Source organism: Suillus fuscotomentosus (assembly GCF_016647785.1).
Source record: "Suillus fuscotomentosus strain FC203 chromosome Unknown F5891scaffold_109, whole genome shotgun sequence".
Classification (NCBI taxonomy): Eukaryota; Fungi; Basidiomycota; class Agaricomycetes; order Boletales; family Suillaceae; genus Suillus; species Suillus fuscotomentosus.
This window is the reverse complement of record NW_024539621.1, coordinates 52,211-74,280: the sequence shown is the minus strand read 5'-3', so window position 1 is coordinate 74,280 and position 22,070 is coordinate 52,211. Positions and strand designations below refer to the sequence as shown.

Below are 22,070 nucleotides of genomic sequence, written 5' to 3'. Positions count from 1 at the left end.
TAAGTGGATTGACTTTGCCTGGTTTGACAGTGGTTTGATAGTGAATCTCATTAGTGGGGACACCATGAGCTTCAAAAAGTTGACCTTTCAAGGAGCTGCTCATGATATTTGTCAGGCATTTTCTAATCAGTGCGGAGGGGAAAAGACTGCAAATCTCTGCAAGACAAAGTGGACTAATATCAGCACAATCACCATCATCCATTACCAGCTGCAGCTTACTGTAACTATGTCTTGATAGCTAAAGGCTTCTTACAACACTGTTATTAACATCAAGAAAACTTCGGGCTTTTCATAGAGTAATAACCTTGGAGCAGGAATTATGGACACACATGGGGACATTTGGGAGAAATATGTCAAGGTAAGTCAGTGCACCCATTTTTAACTAAACTGTCATTAAACTACCTGCAATACTAGAACAGTCCTGCTGTGAAACCATTCAAGACCAAGGGGTTCTCGCACTTCAACACAATTAACCAGATCATGCCCCATGGGCCAAGTGCTGCAAAAGGAAAGTTCGTCAAGTACCTTGTAAGTAGTAAATAGTACTAGTCTTTTCCATGGTACCGGTCATACTACAATTTTTGTCCCCATCTACAGTCTGTAATTCAATAAGTATGATACTGCCTAGTCTTACATTGGTGCTGGTACTGCAAGTCCATGCTAAGCTTGTTCTTCTAAGTAATCTGCCCACATGGCAGCCACTATTTCATCACAATGCTGATCAGCTCTTCTCCTCTCCCTACCATCTGCCAGCCCATCTGCCAGATTCCCCTGCAATCCCTCATGCAACCAGTGCGCACTATCATCAATGTCATCATCACCAGTGATATCTAATATCTCACCTTTTAAGTTAAAATCTTGACCAAAGTTAGGGTCACAACAACAGATCAAATTGTGCAAAGCACACAGGGCCAATGGTAAGCGGACCTGGATATCCATGCGGTACTCTGGAGGGAGTTGTAAGATGCGCTATTGGTGTTTGACCACCCCAAATATGTGTTTGATTATGTTGCACAGTGAAGCATGGCAAAGGTTGAAAAATTCTTTAGTGTTCTGTGGGCTTGAATACATGTCAAATACAAGATAACAAATGAAAGAAAAAGCTGATGTGAGAGATGCCTTACACCATTCTTTGAGGTGATAGTGCACACCCCCAATATGGAACCAATAGTAAGTCACAGGTGCCAAACCCTGCATCTGCAAGCAGGTATCTTTTTCCTGGTATCCGCAGGTCATGTTGGCATGTATCATTCCAAAGCACTGCATCAGCAGACAAGCCATTACAGCCACAAAGTGAATAAATGAACAAAGAATCAAAATTACATATAAAAGGCAATTCTGAGAAACATAACCCTTCTGGTTATGCATAAAGGCCTGATTAGCGAGTGTTGTAAATGCACGAATGTGTGTACCATTGACTGTGCCAATACCTTTGTCAAAAAACAAAAGCGAGGGTTGTTTTGTGTCGACAAAAGGGATGGGGGAATTAATTGTCAGAAATATATATAAAAATGGCCAGTTGTTCCTCGACTGTGACACCATTGTGAGATTGAACATATCCATTAGTCTGTAGAACTTAGAGTAGTTCTTCATATACTTCCAGGTTGACCTCTAGATTGTGTCTGATTCTGTCTGGGTGGCCTGTGAGGAGCTTGAGAACCCATGCATGACCTGTCAAGGCAGACATATGGGTATGGGACACTGGTGCGTAGAGTTAGGAAGAGTTCATTATTTATATGATTATTCACCTCTACAGTATGCATTTCTATGTCTTCTATGTGTATGTGTCTTATTGTGCCTTCATACTCATGGTATTATTGTTAAGATGAGATTGAAGTGGGCCACTTCTAGAGGCTACTGAGAGACCAGAAGAGATCAGACTAGAGTCCAAAGTAAGTTGCCAATCTATTGAATGGTGTAGTGAAGTGGTACAGTACCTAGAGTCCAGAGTAAGTTGCCAAAGAGGCAGGGAGCACTGGACTCTGGGATATGGGCGATGTATGGTAACCCATGGGTCACCACATACTGACCCATACTTTTACCCACAAAATACCTATAAACAAATATAAACAGACAAGCCACAATCAAAAGATAAGTAATAACTCGTCCTAGGGAGATCAGGAAGTCATGTAAATAGTAAGTCAAGTGCTAGCAATAATACCATGAGTATGAAGGCACAATAAGACACATAGAAGACATAGAAATGCATACTGTAGAGGTGAATCATCATATAACCAACATAAACCTTCAATTATAGCAACCAGTGCATTATATAATAACCGGGCAGAATTTGACTGTATGTGCACAAGTTTATGAGTGGATTGTATCACTAAAATATGATCAGGGATTACTAATCTCATTGTGAATGATCCTGAAACATGGGTAGTGTATGCAGAGACACTTACATTGGCAAAAGATTTGGTAGAGTTTGCATTTACTGGTGAAATGAAGAACTAGTAGTTCTAATAAGTAAATTTTGAGCCTGTAGTACTTCTGAGATATAATGATTAACGTGTCACCAGTCACTAGTCACTCTCTAACAGTTTTTGGGCAGGCAGGCAGGTGTTGCATATGTGGTTGACAAGGCAAGTTGAAATTGGCTCAAAGATCATGTGAGAAAATGACATAATCACAGAAGTTTCGCCATTTGAACATGACCTTACAGAGCAAGATTATACAAAATTACTGGTCCTCATATAGACTTATATCTATTCTGTGCTGTGCTTACAAATATTGTCTGCTCCAGCTGTCCTTCACCTCATCCCTTGGGTCTCAACCCATTCTAAAAAGGATCCTGAGAGTCAACAGTGTACCAGGAGAGAGTTTCTCTGTTTGTGGTAGTGACACATGGGAACAAATGGAAGGCTAAAAGATAAATGAGTGTATCTTAGTCACATACTCATAGTTAGGCATTGACACAGGTATAGGTAACCTGTGCGGGTCAGTGGTATGGGTATGGGTCTAACTTTCAAGACCTGTGACATCAACTCATACTTGTCCATATTACACAGTTTGTTTTTTCAATATTGTATCTCTATGCAAACTAGTATAAATCTTCGAGTAGATTCATCTAGGCATCTTAGTTCTTATTAGAAATTAAGATGTGAGCCATTTATGTTTTCATGCATGCTATATAGTACTGACGAGACTTAGTTACATTGTTCTCCTAAGTACTTAAGCTTGTACAAAGAGCTCTTACCAGAACTGAGATTTACATTGTTCTCCTAGCATTTGTCTCCTCCTGCTTGATTATATTCACATCAAGTACCGGTAAGAGAATTTATTCTAATAACATTGTCAGCTCATATATAAGGGAATGAAAAGGTATAGCTCACATATCAGTCTCAGTAAAAGGATCAAGATGTTTGTATGGCAAGATACATTGTTTTTAATATATAGGTAGAGTAGGAGAGAACAAAATGAGAGTGAGACATATGTATATGAGGATGCCTGTTTGGCCAAGGATGGCTTGATGGTGCTCATTAACCACTGTCACTTATCTTTAGATATGTCTGTGCTCTTGGACTCCAACATCTAGCTGGCAGATCTGTACTATTGCTTTGAATATTTAAGGAAAATCAAAGACTTCATTCAGAGGATATGTGCTGTAAACTGGGACTAGTGAGTTGCCTTTGAACTTTTGCTGAGATATTCTCCTACTCGATCTGAGTATACTTTGCATGGCTGTGTTCTGTGTTGCTGGCTTACATAAGCCACATATTCCTTTTTGTAAGTATCACTCTGAACCTGCACCTACATCACATCAACCAAAACACTACCCCAAATTGTCCCATATGTCTACACACAGAAGAGTCAATACACCATTTCCTCTTCAAGTGTCCTCAATATGACTGAGAATACTTTATCCTCCACCAGAAACTATCCCACAAATCCACCCTTTTCCCCTTCTTGCTCACAGACTTAACAATAATGGATCATGTTCTCAGATATGTAAACAGTATAGGCCAACTGAAGTCTACATTTGGTGATGTGACTCTCCCCCCTCCACCTGACAGATAATGATGTGCTTCAGTTCACAAATACCATGCACCAGATACACACACTTACGATAGGAAGAGAGTAGTCAAACTCATTTTCAAATGGACCGCACATCTAAAATGGCCAGCAGGAACAGTGGACTGACAGGGGACATCTTACATCAGGACATTCACAAGTCCAGAGATGTAGATAGGGCAGAGGCCCTGTAGAATAAATAGGACTGTCTGGAATAGGGTACACTACCTCAATGGACAGAAATTAGAAATAAAAAGAAAAAAAGTAAGTCAGATGTTATTTTGTGTCAGGTGGAGCCTTACATTATGATTGTAGCTACTTAGCGCATGTCATCAATCTCAGCAAGCAACTCCTCATAAGCACATACAGCAAGGCTACCCACTATGACTTGCATGACCTTCATACTTTGGAGCTCCACATGTCAACTTGAGGAGACCATGACAAAATTGGACTTATGTACTCAATATGTGTGAAGAAACACTTAGCAGCAAAATGGAAGGAACTTTACAAGAGTGTTCAGGTCAAGGCTGGCATCTCAAACCCCACACAGCTTCTTCTTGATATGAAGGTCTGTTGGTCCTCAATCTATATAATGATCAATTGTGCAGAAAGCAGTAAGGAGGCAAGTCTAGTCTACTATTCACAAAGTATTACCCAATTTAATCCTAGGCCCCAGCATGTTGATGTTCTTGTTTACGAGATGGATGTACAAGATGCAGTTTGACAAAACATGCCAAAATTGATTACCTCTGTTTGATCTCAACCAAATGAATGCTTGTTAGTAAATTTGCTGATCTACTATGAGTATATTTTATTTTGTATTCACAAAGTTCCCTCTAATTTATTTCTTCAGTATGCAGATGTAGCTCAACAGGCCTTCTCATCAGACAAGAGGACTACACATCATTTGGCCATTCCTGTCCTTAAGACTCTTCATCAAGTTTGGTCAAATTGTGCAGGCCAACCTAAATATTCCTGTTTTTCTCCCACACTCCATGCTGCTGCACAAAAGATCAACCAGTACTATGAAAAGACAACTGACTTGCCAACATACATTATGGCTATGTGCATATCCTGTTTTATTCATGGAGCACCACATGTTAGTGATATTTGTATACATTACTCAATCTAATAAGTAAGATGGAGTACTTCAAGAGGCATTAGTCAGAGGACCTGCAAGACGAGGTCCTTGCTTATGCAGAACTAGAGGTACATTCAATTATGTGGTTGCTCATTTTGTATTACTGATCTGGGACTTAGTTTGAGACTCACTATCTTGTGATGGAAAAGTTAGCAATGGCTGTGCAACTACCTGTGAAGATAGGCAAAGCCCACAGCCTCAAGAAACTCATTCACAAGGCTTAGTATTGATTATATACTAGCAGATGATAACAGACAGTCAAAATATGGACAATGACAAGAGAAATAAGTCGGAGAAGTTATTGGAAGAGGTGAGGGAGTGTAACTGGTGGATATTTGGGGTGGACTTGCTGCTCATAGTATGTTTACCGATTTATATGTGTTGATGTAGGTTCTGATGATAATATAAAGGTAGTTAGACACCTCACCCCCTCTGCATGATGTGCTGCTTGAGAAACACCTTGTAAGTTGATTCTATATTTGTCATCTCACTCCAGTTACAACTTCGTGCAGAACATTTTCACTAATCATGCCAATCAGCTCAATATCGCAGTCAGTGTCTCCTTTAGTAGTACCACCATGATATCAGTTTTACAGGATGCTTTGCAGCCATAGCTGTTATCTGCTGATAGATGGCAGTAGACCTTCACTTTACCATGGAGTGGAACACTGTTATAAAGATTGCTCATAGTGCAACATATTTGTATTATCTCAACAATTAAGAGCAGGTATTGTACTTACTTTTACAGATAGCAAAATGAACCTAGTGAAGTTGGCTGGGTATTTCAGGTGTGTTCTACCAATTTACTCATTTTTGGAATGTCGAACAATCATATCTTAGCAGGCTTTGTGTGTTGCTCCAACCATAGATTGCTCTTCTTAGCTCTGGCATATCCAAATGTGTCCATTTGCACCCTCTGTCACCCTTTCTTGCACTAACAATACACTCATGCCTTCCAGATTGGAACTCAATATTTTTACTGGCTACAATTTCAGTGTGTGCCGATAGTAATGCTGAGATCTTTTTCAACTTGTTCTCATTGAACATATTTACATGTTTGGACCATTTAGACATGTGATCTGATTTGGTGATAGTAGATGAAGGCTCTGCTCTGAAACCTTTGTCTGTTGTATCTAATGTCACAATCCTACCCCGCTGCTGACAAGTATGTAATCTTTGTGCGTTGCTCTGTAACTTCTGATGACAGACTACAACAAACCATATGCCAGCCTCATTGCTGCTGGGGCAGACACTCTCCACATTGGTATGAGTAGTGGCTCTCTAATTGGTGTGCAACAGGTCTGCTGACCAGAATGGTACGGAGTTTGTCCAGATTCTCATCATCTCAGTCATGTTGGTTGTTGTCACTATTTTAGAAGGTAAGGGCTCTGCTTTTTTACATCAAGTGCACTACACCTTAATGAGTGTGTTTATAATTAGGACTCCCATTGGCTGTGACTCACTTTAGCATTTGCTACTAAGAGGATGACAAAAGAAAATCTCCTGGTATGTGTCTTGGTCTCTTGTGAGATGATGAGCAACTCCTCTATCATCTATACTGACAAGACTGGTATGCTCACTTGCAATGTGTAGATAGGAATCAAATATATATTTCCTCAGGTATGGACAGAATATAGATTGAAATATAGATTGAGTCTAGATTGCATACAGATAGCAATGACAGAATACATCGCAGATCCTCCTACGCAGCAGCACCTCAAGCAGAAAGCCAGCAAAAAGGATGTGGTACCAGTGAATGGATGAGCAGAAGGTCCATGTGGTCGAGAAGCAAGAAGTTGCAAGAGCAGGTTGTAAAAGTGCTTCTGGACGATCCTCACATCATCTCTAGGCCTGTCGTCTCTGTTTCCCCATTGTCCCCGTCCTCCTGCCAGTACTAGCGCTATGTTCCAGCACCCATTAGGCATGCAGTGCCATCCAGAAGAAGCTGCCACGACACCTGCAGAAAAATCTGTTAGCATGGCTCAAGGGGTTCAGAATATGAATCCACACCCAGTTCCATCATCCCCAGTTATTCCCAACAATCCTTTCATGAACACAGCACCCGATAATCACCACGGTGGTTTCAACCCGTCAGGTCTAGGTTTGTATGGCGAAGGACTCGCTGGAGGGCATGGTGGAGGGCATGTTGGGAGAGTCATCTATTGCTGGGCAAATAAAAGTTCGCGAGTTTGGATGTTTGTCCTTGGGCATCTCAGGAGATTTCGTGGTTGTGCAAGTGGACGGTACGATTTTGATCGTCTAGCAACATGAGACGCTGATTTTTCGACAATAAGTAAAAAAAAACTTACAAGAGGCCCAGGTAAGTCTGGAATGAACGTGACCTGTATCATTTCTGGGTACTTGAGAGGTAGTTCAAGACATATGGTGTTGTCTTCAAACACGAGCATGATGTGAAGTACTAAGTAGAAGAAAAGACTTAGCAATTTTTTTGACTCTTGGGCCATCGCAACGTACAGATATACCCTTCGAGCATGCCTGTACACTGGTTAGCATTGAGTTTGGAATGCTGCTTGGACGTGTGCAGTTAGCTGGTCGGTACATATGTCTAAAGTATAGTTTGGGTCTGTTTACCACGCATGTCTTCTATCCGTCGGTCCAGTTTTTTCCGAAGTCAAACAGCTGTACCACCATATTCCCCAAGTCTAGTTTGTGTACAGATATACTACAAGTTATGGTGTCTAGGCAGACAATTCATCCACGTCCAGATAGGGTCTGGACAATTTCTCATTTCCACAGTGAATGTGTTTGTCCAAGATCTTAAGCAGCGCATCAAATTCAATGGGTCGGTGGAGAGCCTGGCCATCAACACTGCCAACCTGAACTGGGAAATTGAGCCTTAGGAGGTCCATCCACTCCAATCCAAGCAGAATAAAATCCTTGAAGTAGTTGTCAAACTGCATTGTGATTGCAGCTTTGCTGTTATCAAAGCATCCAGCAATACTCTGGTTGCTCCATGCATGTGGAAGCCATGCTTTCAAAGTGTTCAAATGGTGTTCCATGCCAAGTGTGACACTGCATCCAATGCAGACCAAAGAAAAGATGTAAAACAGTGATTCAAGATCATCTGAATAGTCTTGCTTGACGGATTCAATTGCCAAAAGGAGCTGCTGTGACATGAATGGAACTGTGCCCTGCAAGTTAGGTTAGCATATTTCCTCCTGAATCAATCATACACTCACTATCTCACTGATGGCATAGTTGTTCTGTAGGGTGATAAGTACAGTGAATTCCCAGTTGATTAATATTATTCCAAGGCTATCATCATTGGCATCCTTGATTATCACATTGTTGAGGCTGCAATCATGATGCAAAATACCTCATGCATGTGCTTCCTGTTGAACTGGGAGATCACTTTCTGGTTAGTATCAACATACTATATGTATATTTGGAAGGAGAGATATGCTTACTGGTCATGATGTCACATATAGCTCAAATAAATTCCAACTTCATTTGAAATTGAGTTCAGGACACCACAGACACCCTGCATCTTCTTCAATATAATGACCTCATTTAAGATATTTTCATCATCTGCATTTCCAAGGACCCAGTGGACCTTGATGATGTACTCTTGGTCATCCTTCCTGACCAAGTAGCAAACAGTGTCATGACCAACCAGGCTATGACTCGAAAATATGACCTCCAGGATATTGTACCAATTGTTGTTGACTTGAATTTTACTGATTGGTGACAAATTTAGAGGAACAGAAGTTTGGGCAATGAAAGGAACTAGCAGGGTAGAAACAGCTGAGGGAGGCAGCTCAGAGGAGAGTGCAGGAGGACCAGTCCTGATATCAGGCTACTCATCTATGTAGCTCAAAGGAGGAGAAGATGCTTGATAGGCAATCATCACTAGAAGTCTGTGAGGGTGAAGGTTTGTATGATGAAGCTGACTCACATCTTGACTCCTGGCTGGAAGCTTCATCTGACTCGCCTGACTTGTTGAGTCCTCATCTGACTCACCTAACTCCTCACCTGAGGCCGTATCTTCTGACTTGGCCTATGTACTGGATGTACCCTGAGTAATGACCCTCTTCGTCAGAGCATGCAATCTCCTGAAAAGGACCAGAATAACATGATAGTATAGGGAGTTCAAGCTGTCAAATGTTCATTGTCATATCAAAACCGATGCACTTATTATTGCTAAAGACAATAGATGAGAGGATTTGCAGAAATTGGTCCTTCTGTCAGTCAATATGGAATGAAGGTGATACAGCAGAACAAAAGTGGTCGTATATGTGGACATGAAGTTCATGATAGTGATTACATAGAGATAGCATGAGAGTGAAGTGCCTCTAGGGCTGGTGCTTCAAGATAATATGTGCCTTGGTGTTAAAGGATTTTGCAGCACACTTCCCTGGCCAGTACTTGCTCTTCATCACCTCAGCTACGACCTTGATGCCTGCCCACCCAGAATTAGATTCATCTGACATAACAATGCCAGGTTTGTGGGAGATGTTTTCTCCCTTTATTGCAGTGATTGAGTCCACCCCACTCCATACACAATTTTCTCGATTAGCTTTGAGTCTGTGTTGAGAAAGTGCCACTGTGAGGCTATTCTGAAGCCCCACAACTATGTGTTCAATAGTCGAGTTTGAATTGAAAGTACTGCCTCTGCCAGGTGCCTCACTCCCCCCTGGCGTCTCCCCTCATGTCTTTCACCCTTTTTACTCTTTTTGTGCTCTTGTTTGGGTGGATCCGGTGTAGAAACAACAATTCAGATGGTGTTATACTGAACTATATGTTGGGTCTTGCTTGCCTAAGCTGCTATGCTTGTAGTGACAAGAGCATTTGACCCTAAAGGGGAAGCAAGTGCAGCAGAAATCTAGGGATTGGTGTGGAGGGTGCCGCTCGTCGGCTGATGTGAAGTGTGGGAAAGTGTGTGAGGTGCGAGCACGGATATGGAGTGCTTAAGCGGCGCAGAGCACATTATGGAGCGGTTAAGTGGTGCGAAGCGTGGGAGAAGCGCAAGGTGGGAGGGGTTATAAGAAGAGGCTCATAATAGACATTAAAGATATTCTTATTGCCAATAGCTACTGACTATGGCATGTAACAGATGAGCTGTACACTGATAGTGAGGTGCAGGGAGCTTCTATATGATTCGATGATGTAAAATATGAATTACAGGCACTTATATATGTCTAAAAATGCACCCCTGAAGCAGAGCCGAAGTGAGTAGGTAAAGTATGTAATAAGGGTTCATGACATGAGAATTGAGCAATCATTAAAATATAATATGGTCTGATATGAAGAAAATGATATGAACATGTACCAGTGAGGTTAGTTTGGACAATGGATGGATATGTGACATAGGGCACTCCAAGCATGGGAAAGTGTGCCTAGTGCATGCAAGAATGCAGCACTTGGGGCGGCCGATGCGCAGGAAGGTAGTGTGTGCTTGGCGCGGGAGAGTTTTGCTTTGCATAGGGAATGATTGGAGAGGTATTGGCACAAGTTGTGCATCAAACTGTACTTTGAGATGGTCGCATATATAGTCTCTGCAAGGCCACAGAGATATCAGTCTCTACACCGGTAGCCCCCAGTTCCAACTCTTCACCTTACTATCTCACAGTTCTACAAAGTCTGTTGGTTCATGCTGATGGAATTGATGGTTAATCCGCTCATTAGAATATTGAATTTGAGAGAGAGGGATCCAAAGGTCCTCTGCACAAGGCGCTTGAACTTTGAAGGATTTAAATATTACAGATAGAAGATGTCCGAGGGGGGTGCTTTGTTTGATGCAACTCACAGGCTCCTCAAGAACCAGCTGATTCAGTTCTTGGATGGTTAGCTTATCTATCATCGGCACATCATGAATGAGAGGAATTTTGACAAAAGATGATAGTTAAATTCTGAGTGCTAATGTTGAGAAGTACTATTTTGACCCCAATTTTGATTTTGAGTTGGCATTGGAGGGCATTGCACACACTGATGAATGAGTATGATGACTGAGACATCAAAGGTTGGCATGGAATATGCCATGCAGATCTCTTATTGATTGAATGTGATGCACAAAGATTACCAATAACATATATTTAATTTCATAGAACATTGATGATACAGAGGATCTTGAAGCAAACCTAGTTATGGAACTCACCAGGGCTAGATGAGAGAAACTCCATGCCGAAAAGTCACTTGCCGATTGTGTGGTCCATGAACTCAAACTCATGTCGAGTTTATCAAAGTTCAAGTTGAGTCTTTCTGGGCAGAAACTTGACCAAGTGGATGTAGGATTGGGATACATGCAGATCATGTTCAAAACACATGGCCCACCTCACCATGCACACCATCTCCATGGTAAGTCTATGAACACGTTGAGTTTCATGGTGCAATACTAGTAACAATTTACAGGCTCTGTTGTTGAGGTATGGGATCATGATGGTCATAAAATCACTATTCAGTGAGATGATCTAATGGTCACAGAATTTCTGTAGTGTCTTTCAAAATTCAACAACACTAGTATTTTGTAAAATTGTACTGCATATTAAATTCAAGTTTGTTTGTTTTGCTACTTGCTAAATTGTGAAGCAGTTCTTAGTACAACTCAGTCTCATACTAGTAGTGTTTGGCTTATTGGCAATTAGTGATGTGTAGGGCTGGGCCTGAGGCCCTCAAGCCCTGAGGCCAGGCCCTCACCAGGCCAGGCCCATGGGCAGGCTTTCCAGGGTCTAGGGCCTGGCCTGATATTTGACAAGGCCCAAGCCTCAGGCCTGGGCCCTGGCTTGTCCTCGGTGGAAGGTCCAGCGGCAAATCTAAAATGGTAAAACTATACAGTTCTAAAGTTTCTCGATAAGGCAAGTACGTACCGTAACTTGATTAGCTCCACACCCACTTTGTAATGATGCCTGTCGTGGTGTCTGATGATGAGTCCGCATCAGTGCACATCGTGTCTCAACCACGCCGAACTGTCACACTGTCCTCACAGCTCACAGATGCCAACAATGATGCAACTCCGGAGCTTTCCATTCACAGGAACAAACCTCCTCCACCTGCCATCACTCAAAAGTCTGCACAATTGAGTAGCAAATGAGCAGCCAATTTTATAGGCAGTCTTTTGGCAGACAAATGTGTGCCTGATGAGGGTGTTATGAAGGACAGGCCCCATGAAAGTAAGCATCTTTTTCATCGTTCATCTCATGCTGATTACAGTCTTTGAATTTTGAAGGCAAACACTTGCAACATGCTGTCGCAAACACTCGTGCTGACACGTCTTTCGATGTGCTCACAGGTATGTGATATTTTTAAACTCAGTGTACAGGTATTTTATTTAACGCTACTACTTGCACTCTAATGTGCTTGACAGATGCTGAATCCACAGCACCTGTGGAAATGCATTTAGGTAAGTTTGAACCTTTGATGTTTCATCTGTTAATGCTCACACACTTTTGAAGGAACGCTCGATAGCGAAGGCTTCGAGTGTATCAATGACACCTGCACCACAGTCTCAGACACGAGCAACACAATGAGAGGTACGTCTAGTATTCACAACAAGTAATATAAATATACACTAATCTTGATTGTAAACTAGGACACGCTCAATCAGATGCCGTGGATGGCAATGGATTATTAGAAGATACTGATGTCCAAGACATCAGCCTGATCATGAAGGCATGCCGGGAGGATAAGACTATGGACATAAGTGCCTTCTTTGGAGCACCTTATGCTGCAAAGTTGAAGGACAGCAAGACTTGTAATGTCAGAGACTGTAAATCATGCCAGTAAGTGAACAATTGTATTCAATTCCCAACGACACTCATGGGATCACAGCAAGAAAGGCTTCCCACATCAAATTGTGAGCGACACATCGACGTGTCAATGCCATGTTGCATACAGACACTTGGTAAGTTATCTCTCATCCCTCGGCCCTTGACTTATGTGCTGTGGCACTGTAGGATGCATATTGTAAATGGCGCAAGGCTAACAAATTCAAATCTATGCTGACTCTAGATGTGAAGGAACAAAAAAATGCAGCCATGGTCACGAGTGCACAGCAGGGCAGTCTTGATCCTCATCTTCATGAGGTTCAACTAGGCAAACATGTTCTCCCATATTCTGACAAGCTTTTTCGTGAAGCCACAATCAAGTGGTTGACATCTACTAACCAGGTATGTATATTTAGTGTGATGTAACAAGACTCTGATATCCTTCTCAGCCAATTCAAGCAGTTGATCATCTGAGCTTTAAGAAAATGATTGACACTGCTTCGTGGGCCACAATGGGTGTCCTCATACCAAATCGAAAGGCAACATGATGAAGGTACAACAATTCAGATGGTGAGTCTGAACAATGTTGGGTCTTGCAGAACCTAGCTGCTATTCGACCCTAAAGGGTTTCTGGACCAGGCTCAAGGCTCAGAGGAGAGGAAATATCATGAAAACTTGCTGAGTACTCTGACTCATACTGGTAACTGGTGAAAAGATAACTTTCTTATGTAAGCTACAAAAGTGCCAACATAAGGTAAGGTAAAAACAGTCTCTATAAGCCCAGCCAGAAATGAATCCCTACAATGATCTGAAATTATTTTGATCTTCAAGCAGCAGATGACGAGATTAAAGGAACGATGTAGGAATACAACACAGAGTGGGGCTATACAAAGATTGCTCCAAACTGATATCTTTATGTTGTGGTATTGCACTGCCTAGTCTGCTATACTTGGTGAGACAAGTGCATTCGACCCAGGGGTCTGCGGTCTGAGAATTGTTTTGGGGGTCAGTGAGTGATGTGGGGTCAATAGTCTGAGCGCAGGAAACAATGTCTTGAAGTCCGATGCAAAAGCATTGGGTCCAATGTTTTCAGGTTTCAGGTTCGTCAGGTTTGGGTTTGGGTTATTGGAAACTAATAGTGACGCTGTAGAAACAACAATACTGCAAGGCATGAATAAGGCTCCTGACTGTATCTGTAAATGTTGTAAGGTCGCATGTTGCCTAGTCTGCTATACTTGAGACAACAAGTGTGTTTGACCCTAAAGGGGAAGCAAGTGCAGCAAGGATCTAGTGATATGCACTGAAGGCGCTACTGTTCAGCCAATGCAAAGCGTGAGAAAGTGCAGGTGTGCGCAAGGCACGAAGGCGCTGGAATGCGCACGCGTGCTGCACAAAGCGGGGAAAAGTGCGCGTGTGTATGCGGAGATGAGTAAGAGTAAGAGTGAGTTTGCTCAAGTGATGATATGATGTAAGACAAGAGAAGAGAGATGCGAAGTGTAGACGAATAGATTTCTACTATGTTCTGCTAAGTAGTAAGTGGGTAGTAACTAGTAAGTAAAAAGTGGGTTCCAGTAAGGTAAGGTGCCATGAAAAGTCAGTAGTAGTCTGTACTGCTGGCGCTTAAGTATGGCGCCTAAGTGCTGTCATGCGGAGCCGAAGCGCTTCCAAGTAAGGTATGTAAAGATATCTATAAGTAAGGGTCCATGATAAAAATAAAGGTGGAATGATATGCAAATGAGAGAGATGGAAATATACTCACTAGAGAACTTGGTGGACAGTGGATGGATGTGTTTGGATGGCTGGCGCTATAGGGTGCTCAAGCGCAGGAAAGCACGCGCGCGCATATACATTGTGAAGCATGGGAAGTGTGCGCACATGGCGCACATTGTGTGGGAAAGCTGCGCCTCATATAGAGATAGCTGTGGACAGCACACAGAGTGGTGCTGCAAGTGTGTGCAATGAACTCCCTAGTGAAAAGTGCCATATCACACTGTCATATCCCATATATTCACGCTTCTCTTCCGGACTTCGGACCCTGAGATCCGATTCGGTCCGATGTATAGATCTGCTTCTGATCCAATTTACGATAAGCTTTCTAATTCATTTCCTGTTCATATAACGTTAAACACAGCCTATTCGGTATTTCCTCTTCCCGGTGTTTCGGTTATACTTATTACCGGTATGCTTACTGATCCGTTAACCTATGTCTCATTTCCGACTTGCGTTTGATAACCTTTGCACATGCTTCGTACATAGCCTCAGACCTTTGCTTACTGATACTTCCGTTATCCTCATAGTATATAAACTCGTGTATATGTCCTGTAGTACCTCAGTTCGAATATCATCTTAGTTTGTCCTCTTTCTGTCCTCCGGACTTGAGTCCTTCTTACTCTTGTCACCCTCCGAGACTTCGGATAGATTCCGATAGTCTATATACTCGGCTCTACCTTCAGGTAGTCTTTACTCTGTTAGTTTCTAGTTCGGATATGTCCGGATTAGCCTTATACGCATTTCCGATATCCGGAAGACATCCGGATATACTACAAGACCCGTCCGGACCTTCGGACGCGTTATCGTTAGTACTTTGAAATAAGGGACAGTACTTGGGAAAGGGGCACAGTGTACAAGCTGAGGCCGAAGTCCTTCGGATCTGACCCTACGAGAGTACGACCTTAACAATTACTTAGTATATATATGCGCGTCTAAACTGTATAATGATTATCTTTCTGCCCACACATCGTTGGACTTGAAGTCTAAAGTTTCCTCTCATAAATCTAAAGTATCTAAGTACAATACGAGCACTGCCGCCGTACATTACTAGAAACTCTGCCAAATTAGTTTTCTGACTCATTAAGAGTCGCTGCGCTCCACCACCCGCACGTGTGCACCGCTCCCGCTCAGCATGTGCTTCTGTTATAAGTCGCACATTGTCGCTTGTTGTCAGCCATCGTCGCTCATCAGCACTTCACGTCGCTTTCACTCATCAGCGCTTCACATCACTTTCACTCGCTAGTGCTTCGCTCATCATCACGCACCTTACCAGGCTTGACCAAACACCCAGTCCAGTGTTTCCCTCCATTTATACACTTAGAGGAACCTTCTCAGTAGCAATCCCCTTGGGCCGACATATATCTCGCTCATCGAGGACTACTTGAGTATATCTCACACCACTCATATTACCCCACCTCCCATTCCTCTTCTACAGCACAATATCTGATAGTCCAATGCGAAACCCAATGCGATGTCCGATAATCTGATGTTTGATGTCCAATGATTTTCGGGTTTGGTACATATTGAGTCGGATAGGATAGGAATGATTTGGGTAATGATTAGCATGTCAACATGCATCAGAAAATAGACCTCTACAAGGCCACAGAGATGTCAGTCTCTACAATGACTTAATGTAAGTTTGAAATGGCTTTACTCTCACTTGTTTCTGATGCCTTCGAGCAGAGTAAGGCCACAGCAGGTGCTGTTAATCTAACATGCGATGCTTGGCAGGCAGCAAATGTCGAGGCATACTTTGCCATCACTGGCCACTGGATCAAAGAACTGTCTGTTGGGGTTTTGGAAATTCAGAGCGCTGTGATCAGGTTCATGCTCCTCAATAATGCACACAATGGGACACGACTTGGCCAGGCACTGTTCAAAATTGTTGATTGAGTGGGAATTTCCCACAAGGTTTGTCATCTCGTATCGTACATAGTATGACTGCCAGTTGTTTACATGATAATAGATCGGTTATATCACATGCAACAATGCTTCAAACAACAATACCATGCTTGATGAGTTTGCACTTCGAATTGAGGCTCATAGCGGCAAGATTTTTGCATTGAAGAAACATTGTATCAGGTACGCTGTTCTTTGTACATCTTAGGCAGTAATTTAGCTCTTCACAGGTGTCTTGCACATGCGATACATCTTGCCACTTGTGCTCTAATCTTGACATCTAGCAAAGCTGCCTATTATGATCCTGCGCACACTGAACTTGCCATTCATACAGAAAATGGCTGTTGGGATGAGGTAGGCCTTGTTTGTGCAATTACTGTCAAGGTAATATACTATCTGTTATCTATGTGAGGATGGCCACTGACAGCTTCCTAGGAGCGCTCATCTGCTTCTCGAAAGCAACTTTTCAAAGATATTCAGACTCGTAACAAGGGTGTCACCCCAGTCCAGCTTCTTCTCGATATGCCTATTCATTGGTCATCTACCTATGTGATGCTTGATCAAGCTGAGAAGAAAAAGCAGATAAGTACTTATTTCCACTGTGTGTTTTGAGTTAGTACTGAAGGATTAAAGTTTGTTGACACCTTTGTTTATGAACTCGGCAAGAAGGAGACCAACCTTACAAAGCAGGCGAAGATTGATGCACTCAAGCTTGAGTCTGATGAATGGGATCGTGTTAAATTATTCGTAAACTTACTTGCAGTTTATCTTTTCATTATGATTGATGTTCATCACTGATTGTCCTGACCAGCATGCTGATAATCCCAACAAGCTGTCGGAAATTTCCTATTCGGGATGCATGACCTTGCAATGGGTTGCAAGGATCCAATGACGAGCCTAGGTTCCAACATGTTACAATAAAAGAGCATTATGTTACAATCATGTCACAAGCTGGTTGCAAGCGTGCCTTTCAACGAAAGTTTCAACCCAATTAGTAATATTAACCGTCGGCTGCAAGTCGGTTTCATTGTAGGTTGCTATTGAGATCCCAAGGCTTCCTAACTTTGTCTCAATAAATATTGTTCAGTTTGAAGTCAATTCGAACATCATTGAAACCAACAAATTGAGATTACAATGAGCACTAATCTGACTGCATAATACTACTGTAATACACTGCAACAGTAGTTCTAGTTCCTTCTCTGAGTTCGTGTTTCTCGCTGCTCTGCTGACAATGATATAGCCGCTAGCCCACCCCTCTTTCCCCTTCCACGGCCCCATCGACCGGAGGATGAAGCTGCTGGTGGCAGCATTTCCACACTGTCAGGTACATCAGGAACTGGAGGGGTTACAGTGGCAGTAGTCTTGACAGCAGGGGTGATGGCTGGTGCTAGTGCAGTGAGGGGAAAGGCAGGTGGTGCAGCCAGAGCAAGTGTCGGTGAACTGGGGGGAACCGGAGAGACACGGTGACCATCAGTAGTCGGAGAGTCTGATTCTCGATCTTCGCGCCCTGCATTGGTGAGGGCCAAGTGCATTAGATCGGATGTCAAATCCTCGCCTTCAGCATCTGAAGTCGCGATATTGGAAGATGATGTTGACTGCCAGACATGGTGATCGATTTGTCGGCGGATCGACAGAATGTGTGGCTCTTCCCAAAGCGTCACCCACAATTGTTTGTAGGCTGCGAACATTGCCGCATACGGTAGACAAGACTTCGTGCCAACTCCGTCTTTGGTGAACGAAGTGTCGGGGGACAGAATGAAGATTAACTAAAGAAATGTTAGATACTGTGAATTGATTGTAGCGAAGGCTTAAAGAACTCACTGTGACCCAACCCCAGGCAAGAAGACCAGGGGTGCATGAGGTGATGCCCCATTTTCGAGTGTTGCACTTGGCACGAGGCCATCCAGCAATATCTAGCAAATTTTTCCCAAACATTACGATCCTGATTGCCTAGGTGAATTGGACCAGACAGCATAAGAATAGATTCAGACAGTGATAAATAAAACAAGTACCTTTGAGAGTGGCTCCCAATTTCCAAAAACCGTGGACATTGTAGGGTCCCTTTCCTGCCTCGTAAAAAGGATGGGTGGGAACTTCAACAATGTTGAACGATTACCTGGACCAGTACCAAGCATCTTCTGGATTTCAGGGATTGTGTCCCGGTTTGTAAAACCAATGTCGAAGTACGACGGATCGAGACTGAATATTCGACCTGCCATCACCCTTAACTTGCCGATTTCGCTCGAGCGACCGCCTTGAAGTTGTTGTTCTAGCTGCAGTACATAATAATAATCATTGTTAGGTCACACAATATAATAGACTGACGTACCAACAATTGAAAATGCGAAGTCGGTACAAACCGATGGAGATGGTCTGGAAGAAGTGAGTATAGCTCAGTCACAAGACCAAGCTCTTCAGCACTTTTGCTGGCATAGCGACTCCTGGATATGATTGCAGGTGGAGGGTTCGGCACAGGGAGTTTGAGGATACGATGCTCAGGTGGGAACATCTCCGCAACAATTCCGTACTTGCAGGAAAAGGTCGAGAGCTTGACATTGAAAACTTTCAGCTCATCTGGGACTTGAGCACTTGAACGCCGGCATTGATTAGACGACAAAGTCTTGTTCTTCTCACCCAGAGTATGGTTATTGTTCTTGAGTGCCTGGTTTTCCAACTGCAAGTGCTGAACGATCTTAAGACATGAGAATCAGTATATTGAATAGTTGCAAGCATTACATGACTACAATACCTCAACGTCCCCATGCGACTGTTGCCTGCGGCTGTTGGAGACTGTTTCAGATGACTGACGACTAGCAGTTGATGAGATCCCCGCTGTAAGAGATGGAGACTCCAAATCATCGAAGTCCGATTCAGACGCATCAGATTGAATGACGTGACGGGGAGCCTGCTGGGGCATAATGTCAATGAGAGAGATACCTGCAGTGGGTTGAATTTCAGACTCAGTGGTCATAAAAAATATGATGGGGCAGACAACTTATAGGTGTGGCAGTCGATGGGCAATGTTGGAACAAAAGGAACACATGGTCGTACATGAGGTAGCTTGGTGTTACAGTATAGCACCGATAATCAAACAAATTAGCCTCGTGGCTTGATGGGAGGCAGAGAAAACGATGCAACTTACCTGTAGACACGGCGACATGAGTCATAATCATCTGATGTCATTGACAATGCAGCACTCAGCATGTGGTATAGTGCATGTGGAGAGCTGTAATTAAGTGCAATGACACATCTAGAAGTCCTTTTCCAATGAGTTAGGTTCGATCACGTGACTGACATTCACCTTTGAGTAGTCCGACACATGCTTTTCGAAGAGGGTTCTGCAGCACCCAGATCCCATACATCAAATTGCCGATGCACGACTCACAACCCTCCTCATGCCTATCCTCATTGTCTAGTTGCTCTGTCATGACCACCTACCCCACTTACATTGGTAGCTACTATGCTTTGTAATTTGTTATGTCAATACTAGTATAGCAGTTTCATAGCCTGCTTGTCTCATCCAGGACATCTCAGAACACTAATGTCTTCGCGCATCGGAAAACCTGTGGAGATCTCACCAAACATAAGTAACTGATTGAATAAAATAACATAACCAGTAACGGAAACGGTTGGAGGCTATGAGAGGGTCACTATACTAACAATATTAATGATGGGAGAAGCTTGGTATAATGTGCTAGGGCTCTCCGGGCTCTCAATGAGGCCACTAAGGCTGGCAGGGCTACCCTCTTAAGTGATGATAACAGATGAGTCCGTGAGGTGGTTCGTGAGGGTACCGTTGTGCCTCTTGAGGCTAGGGGAGGGATACTGACGAGGTGCGCAAACAGATGCAGGGTGAGTGGGTTGCCCCTCATGGAGGTGTGCGAGAGGGTTGCATAAACATGTTAGGGAATTTTGTGAGAACCTCCCTGGGGAGGGTGGTCTCAGAGACCAGTTGCACTCTACAAGGAAACCAGGTCTAACAGACCGTGAGAAGCTCTAAAAAGTGCTGCCAAGGGTGGGTTTTAAGAGAGAGAGATCCATGAGCTAGTCTTCGAGGCCAACATTAGATGAACAGATTCAAGGTTGTTCCGTCTTCATATGTACATCAGTGAACCGGTGAACAAATTAAAATGTAATAATTAGCTATACATATTTAACAATCACAGAAATCTCCGTAAATCTGGTGGGGGGTCACCTTGTAATGTATGGCTTTATGAGGGCAGGAAGAACTTAAGTCAACTGGCCAAGGTGTCCTACCCTCGATGCACCATTTTATGTATAAATTAGTCTGCACATCAGCAAACTACAAATTCTTCCCATAGACAATGTTATTTTACACAGTTTCACACAGAGCTCACAGCGCGGCCAGACACCACAATGAACATACATGCACAGACACATACTTTGTACAGTAGCTCACAGTGCAGACAGATGCCATAATGGACATGCATGCATAGACACATACTTCACACAATAGCTCACAGCAGATAAGACACTACAATAGATATACATGTAGTACATACACATAATTATACCACATGCAATTGCCAATAGTGATGTGCCGGGCCTGGCTTGGCCTGAAAGCCTGGGCTTGGGCCTGGCTTTAGAGGGCTTGGGCTTCGTCAAAACCCAGGCCAGGGCCTTTGAGATCAAAATGTGCACAATGATATATTTTACTATTAAAGTCAATTGTACATTTAAATATCAATATCAGAGTCCTCTGACTGCAAGGTACTACTGCCCTTGTCACCACCCTCACAAAACTCAGCCTCCAACTCAACTTCTAGGACAGAGGTGAGAGCAGGCTCATGAAAAACCAAATCCTGCTGATACATGAAGCGAATGACTTGAAGTGCCTCCACCACATCAGCCTTCAAGTGATTACAACATTTCATAATGGTCATCCCAGCAGCTGAAGAAGCACGTTCACTAGACACTGAAGAAGCCATGATACAGAGATAGTCATGAGCTAATGAGGCCCAGACAGGATAGCATTGAGCATTAATCTACAAATCCAGGTCAATAAGTTATCATATCTAATGGTTTGGTACATACCCCCTGCCACTGGATGATGGACATCTCTTTAGGCACAGTTTCGATCATGTTCACATAGAGGTTAAATTCCCTCATCCATGCCTCCTTTGGATCAATAGGTACATCAGCCTCGATCTCACTGCCACTGTCCTCATCACTCGATAACTCGTGAAGGACACTGGCCCATTTCGCTGACCCCCTCCTCTGGGTGATGAAGGAGCATTATTCTCACCATATATCTGGATATACCTTTCCTTAAACTCCGAGTAACATGTCAGAGTAGAAAAAAATAAGATGAAATGAACTTACAATTTTGTTTGTCACTTCGAGAACCTCCTTGTGCAAATTCTTGCCCCAGAATCACTTGAAATGGCTATCTTTGTGATTGGGATCAAGTACTTCACACGGGTGAGCAGAAAAGCAAAGACAATGACATAAGAAATTAACGTACACATGCTAATAATATAGGCATCACATTCTGCAGACTTCTC

The 22,070-nt window shown here is 43.0% G+C and overlaps 5 protein-coding genes across 5 annotated transcripts; 2 read left to right on the top strand and 3 right to left on the bottom strand.

Annotated features, from left to right (window-relative positions):
• Nucleotides 1-319: 319 nt before the first annotated feature.
• Nucleotides 320-834, top strand: F5891DRAFT_1196881 (uncharacterized protein; the record flags this gene model as incomplete). The annotated part of the gene is made up of 3 exons (XM_041368391.1): nucleotides 320-358; nucleotides 415-528; nucleotides 754-834. The coding sequence occupies 3 exons, from the start codon at nucleotides 320-322 to the stop codon at nucleotides 832-834; spliced, it is 234 nt and encodes a 77-aa protein (XP_041218643.1).
• Nucleotides 835-7,252: 6,418 nt separating this feature from the next.
• F5891DRAFT_1196880 (uncharacterized protein) lies at nucleotides 7,253-7,563 on the bottom strand (the record flags this gene model as incomplete). The annotated part of the gene is made up of 2 exons (XM_041368390.1): nucleotides 7,253-7,414; nucleotides 7,465-7,563. 2 exons carry the CDS (start codon nucleotides 7,561-7,563, stop codon nucleotides 7,253-7,255), a joined length of 261 nt encoding a protein of 86 aa, XP_041218642.1.
• A 291-nt stretch (nucleotides 7,564-7,854) lies between these two features.
• F5891DRAFT_986206 (uncharacterized protein) lies at nucleotides 7,855-9,606 on the bottom strand (the record flags this gene model as incomplete). The annotated part of the gene is given in 8 exon segments (XM_041377719.1): nucleotides 7,855-8,307; nucleotides 8,356-8,379; nucleotides 8,493-8,531; nucleotides 8,551-8,582; nucleotides 8,657-8,853; nucleotides 9,149-9,228; nucleotides 9,249-9,270; nucleotides 9,527-9,606. The coding sequence occupies 8 exon segments, from the start codon at nucleotides 9,604-9,606 to the stop codon at nucleotides 7,855-7,857; spliced, it is 927 nt and encodes a 308-aa protein (XP_041218641.1).
• Nucleotides 9,607-13,071: 3,465 nt separating this feature from the next.
• On the top strand, nucleotides 13,072-13,424 carry F5891DRAFT_963511 (uncharacterized protein; the record flags this gene model as incomplete). Its single annotated transcript, XM_041376015.1, has 2 exons — nucleotides 13,072-13,278; nucleotides 13,326-13,424. Coding segments are annotated over 2 exons (306 nt in total), but the record flags the coding sequence as incomplete, so codon positions are not given.
• Nucleotides 13,425-17,732: 4,308 nt separating this feature from the next.
• F5891DRAFT_1196876 (uncharacterized protein) lies at nucleotides 17,733-19,516 on the bottom strand (the record flags this gene model as incomplete). The annotated part of the gene is made up of 5 exons (XM_041368389.1): nucleotides 17,733-18,311; nucleotides 18,367-18,495; nucleotides 18,558-18,818; nucleotides 18,875-19,237; nucleotides 19,295-19,516. 5 exons carry the CDS (start codon nucleotides 19,514-19,516, stop codon nucleotides 17,733-17,735), a joined length of 1,554 nt encoding a protein of 517 aa, XP_041218639.1.
• Nucleotides 19,517-22,070: the final 2,554 nt, after the last annotated feature.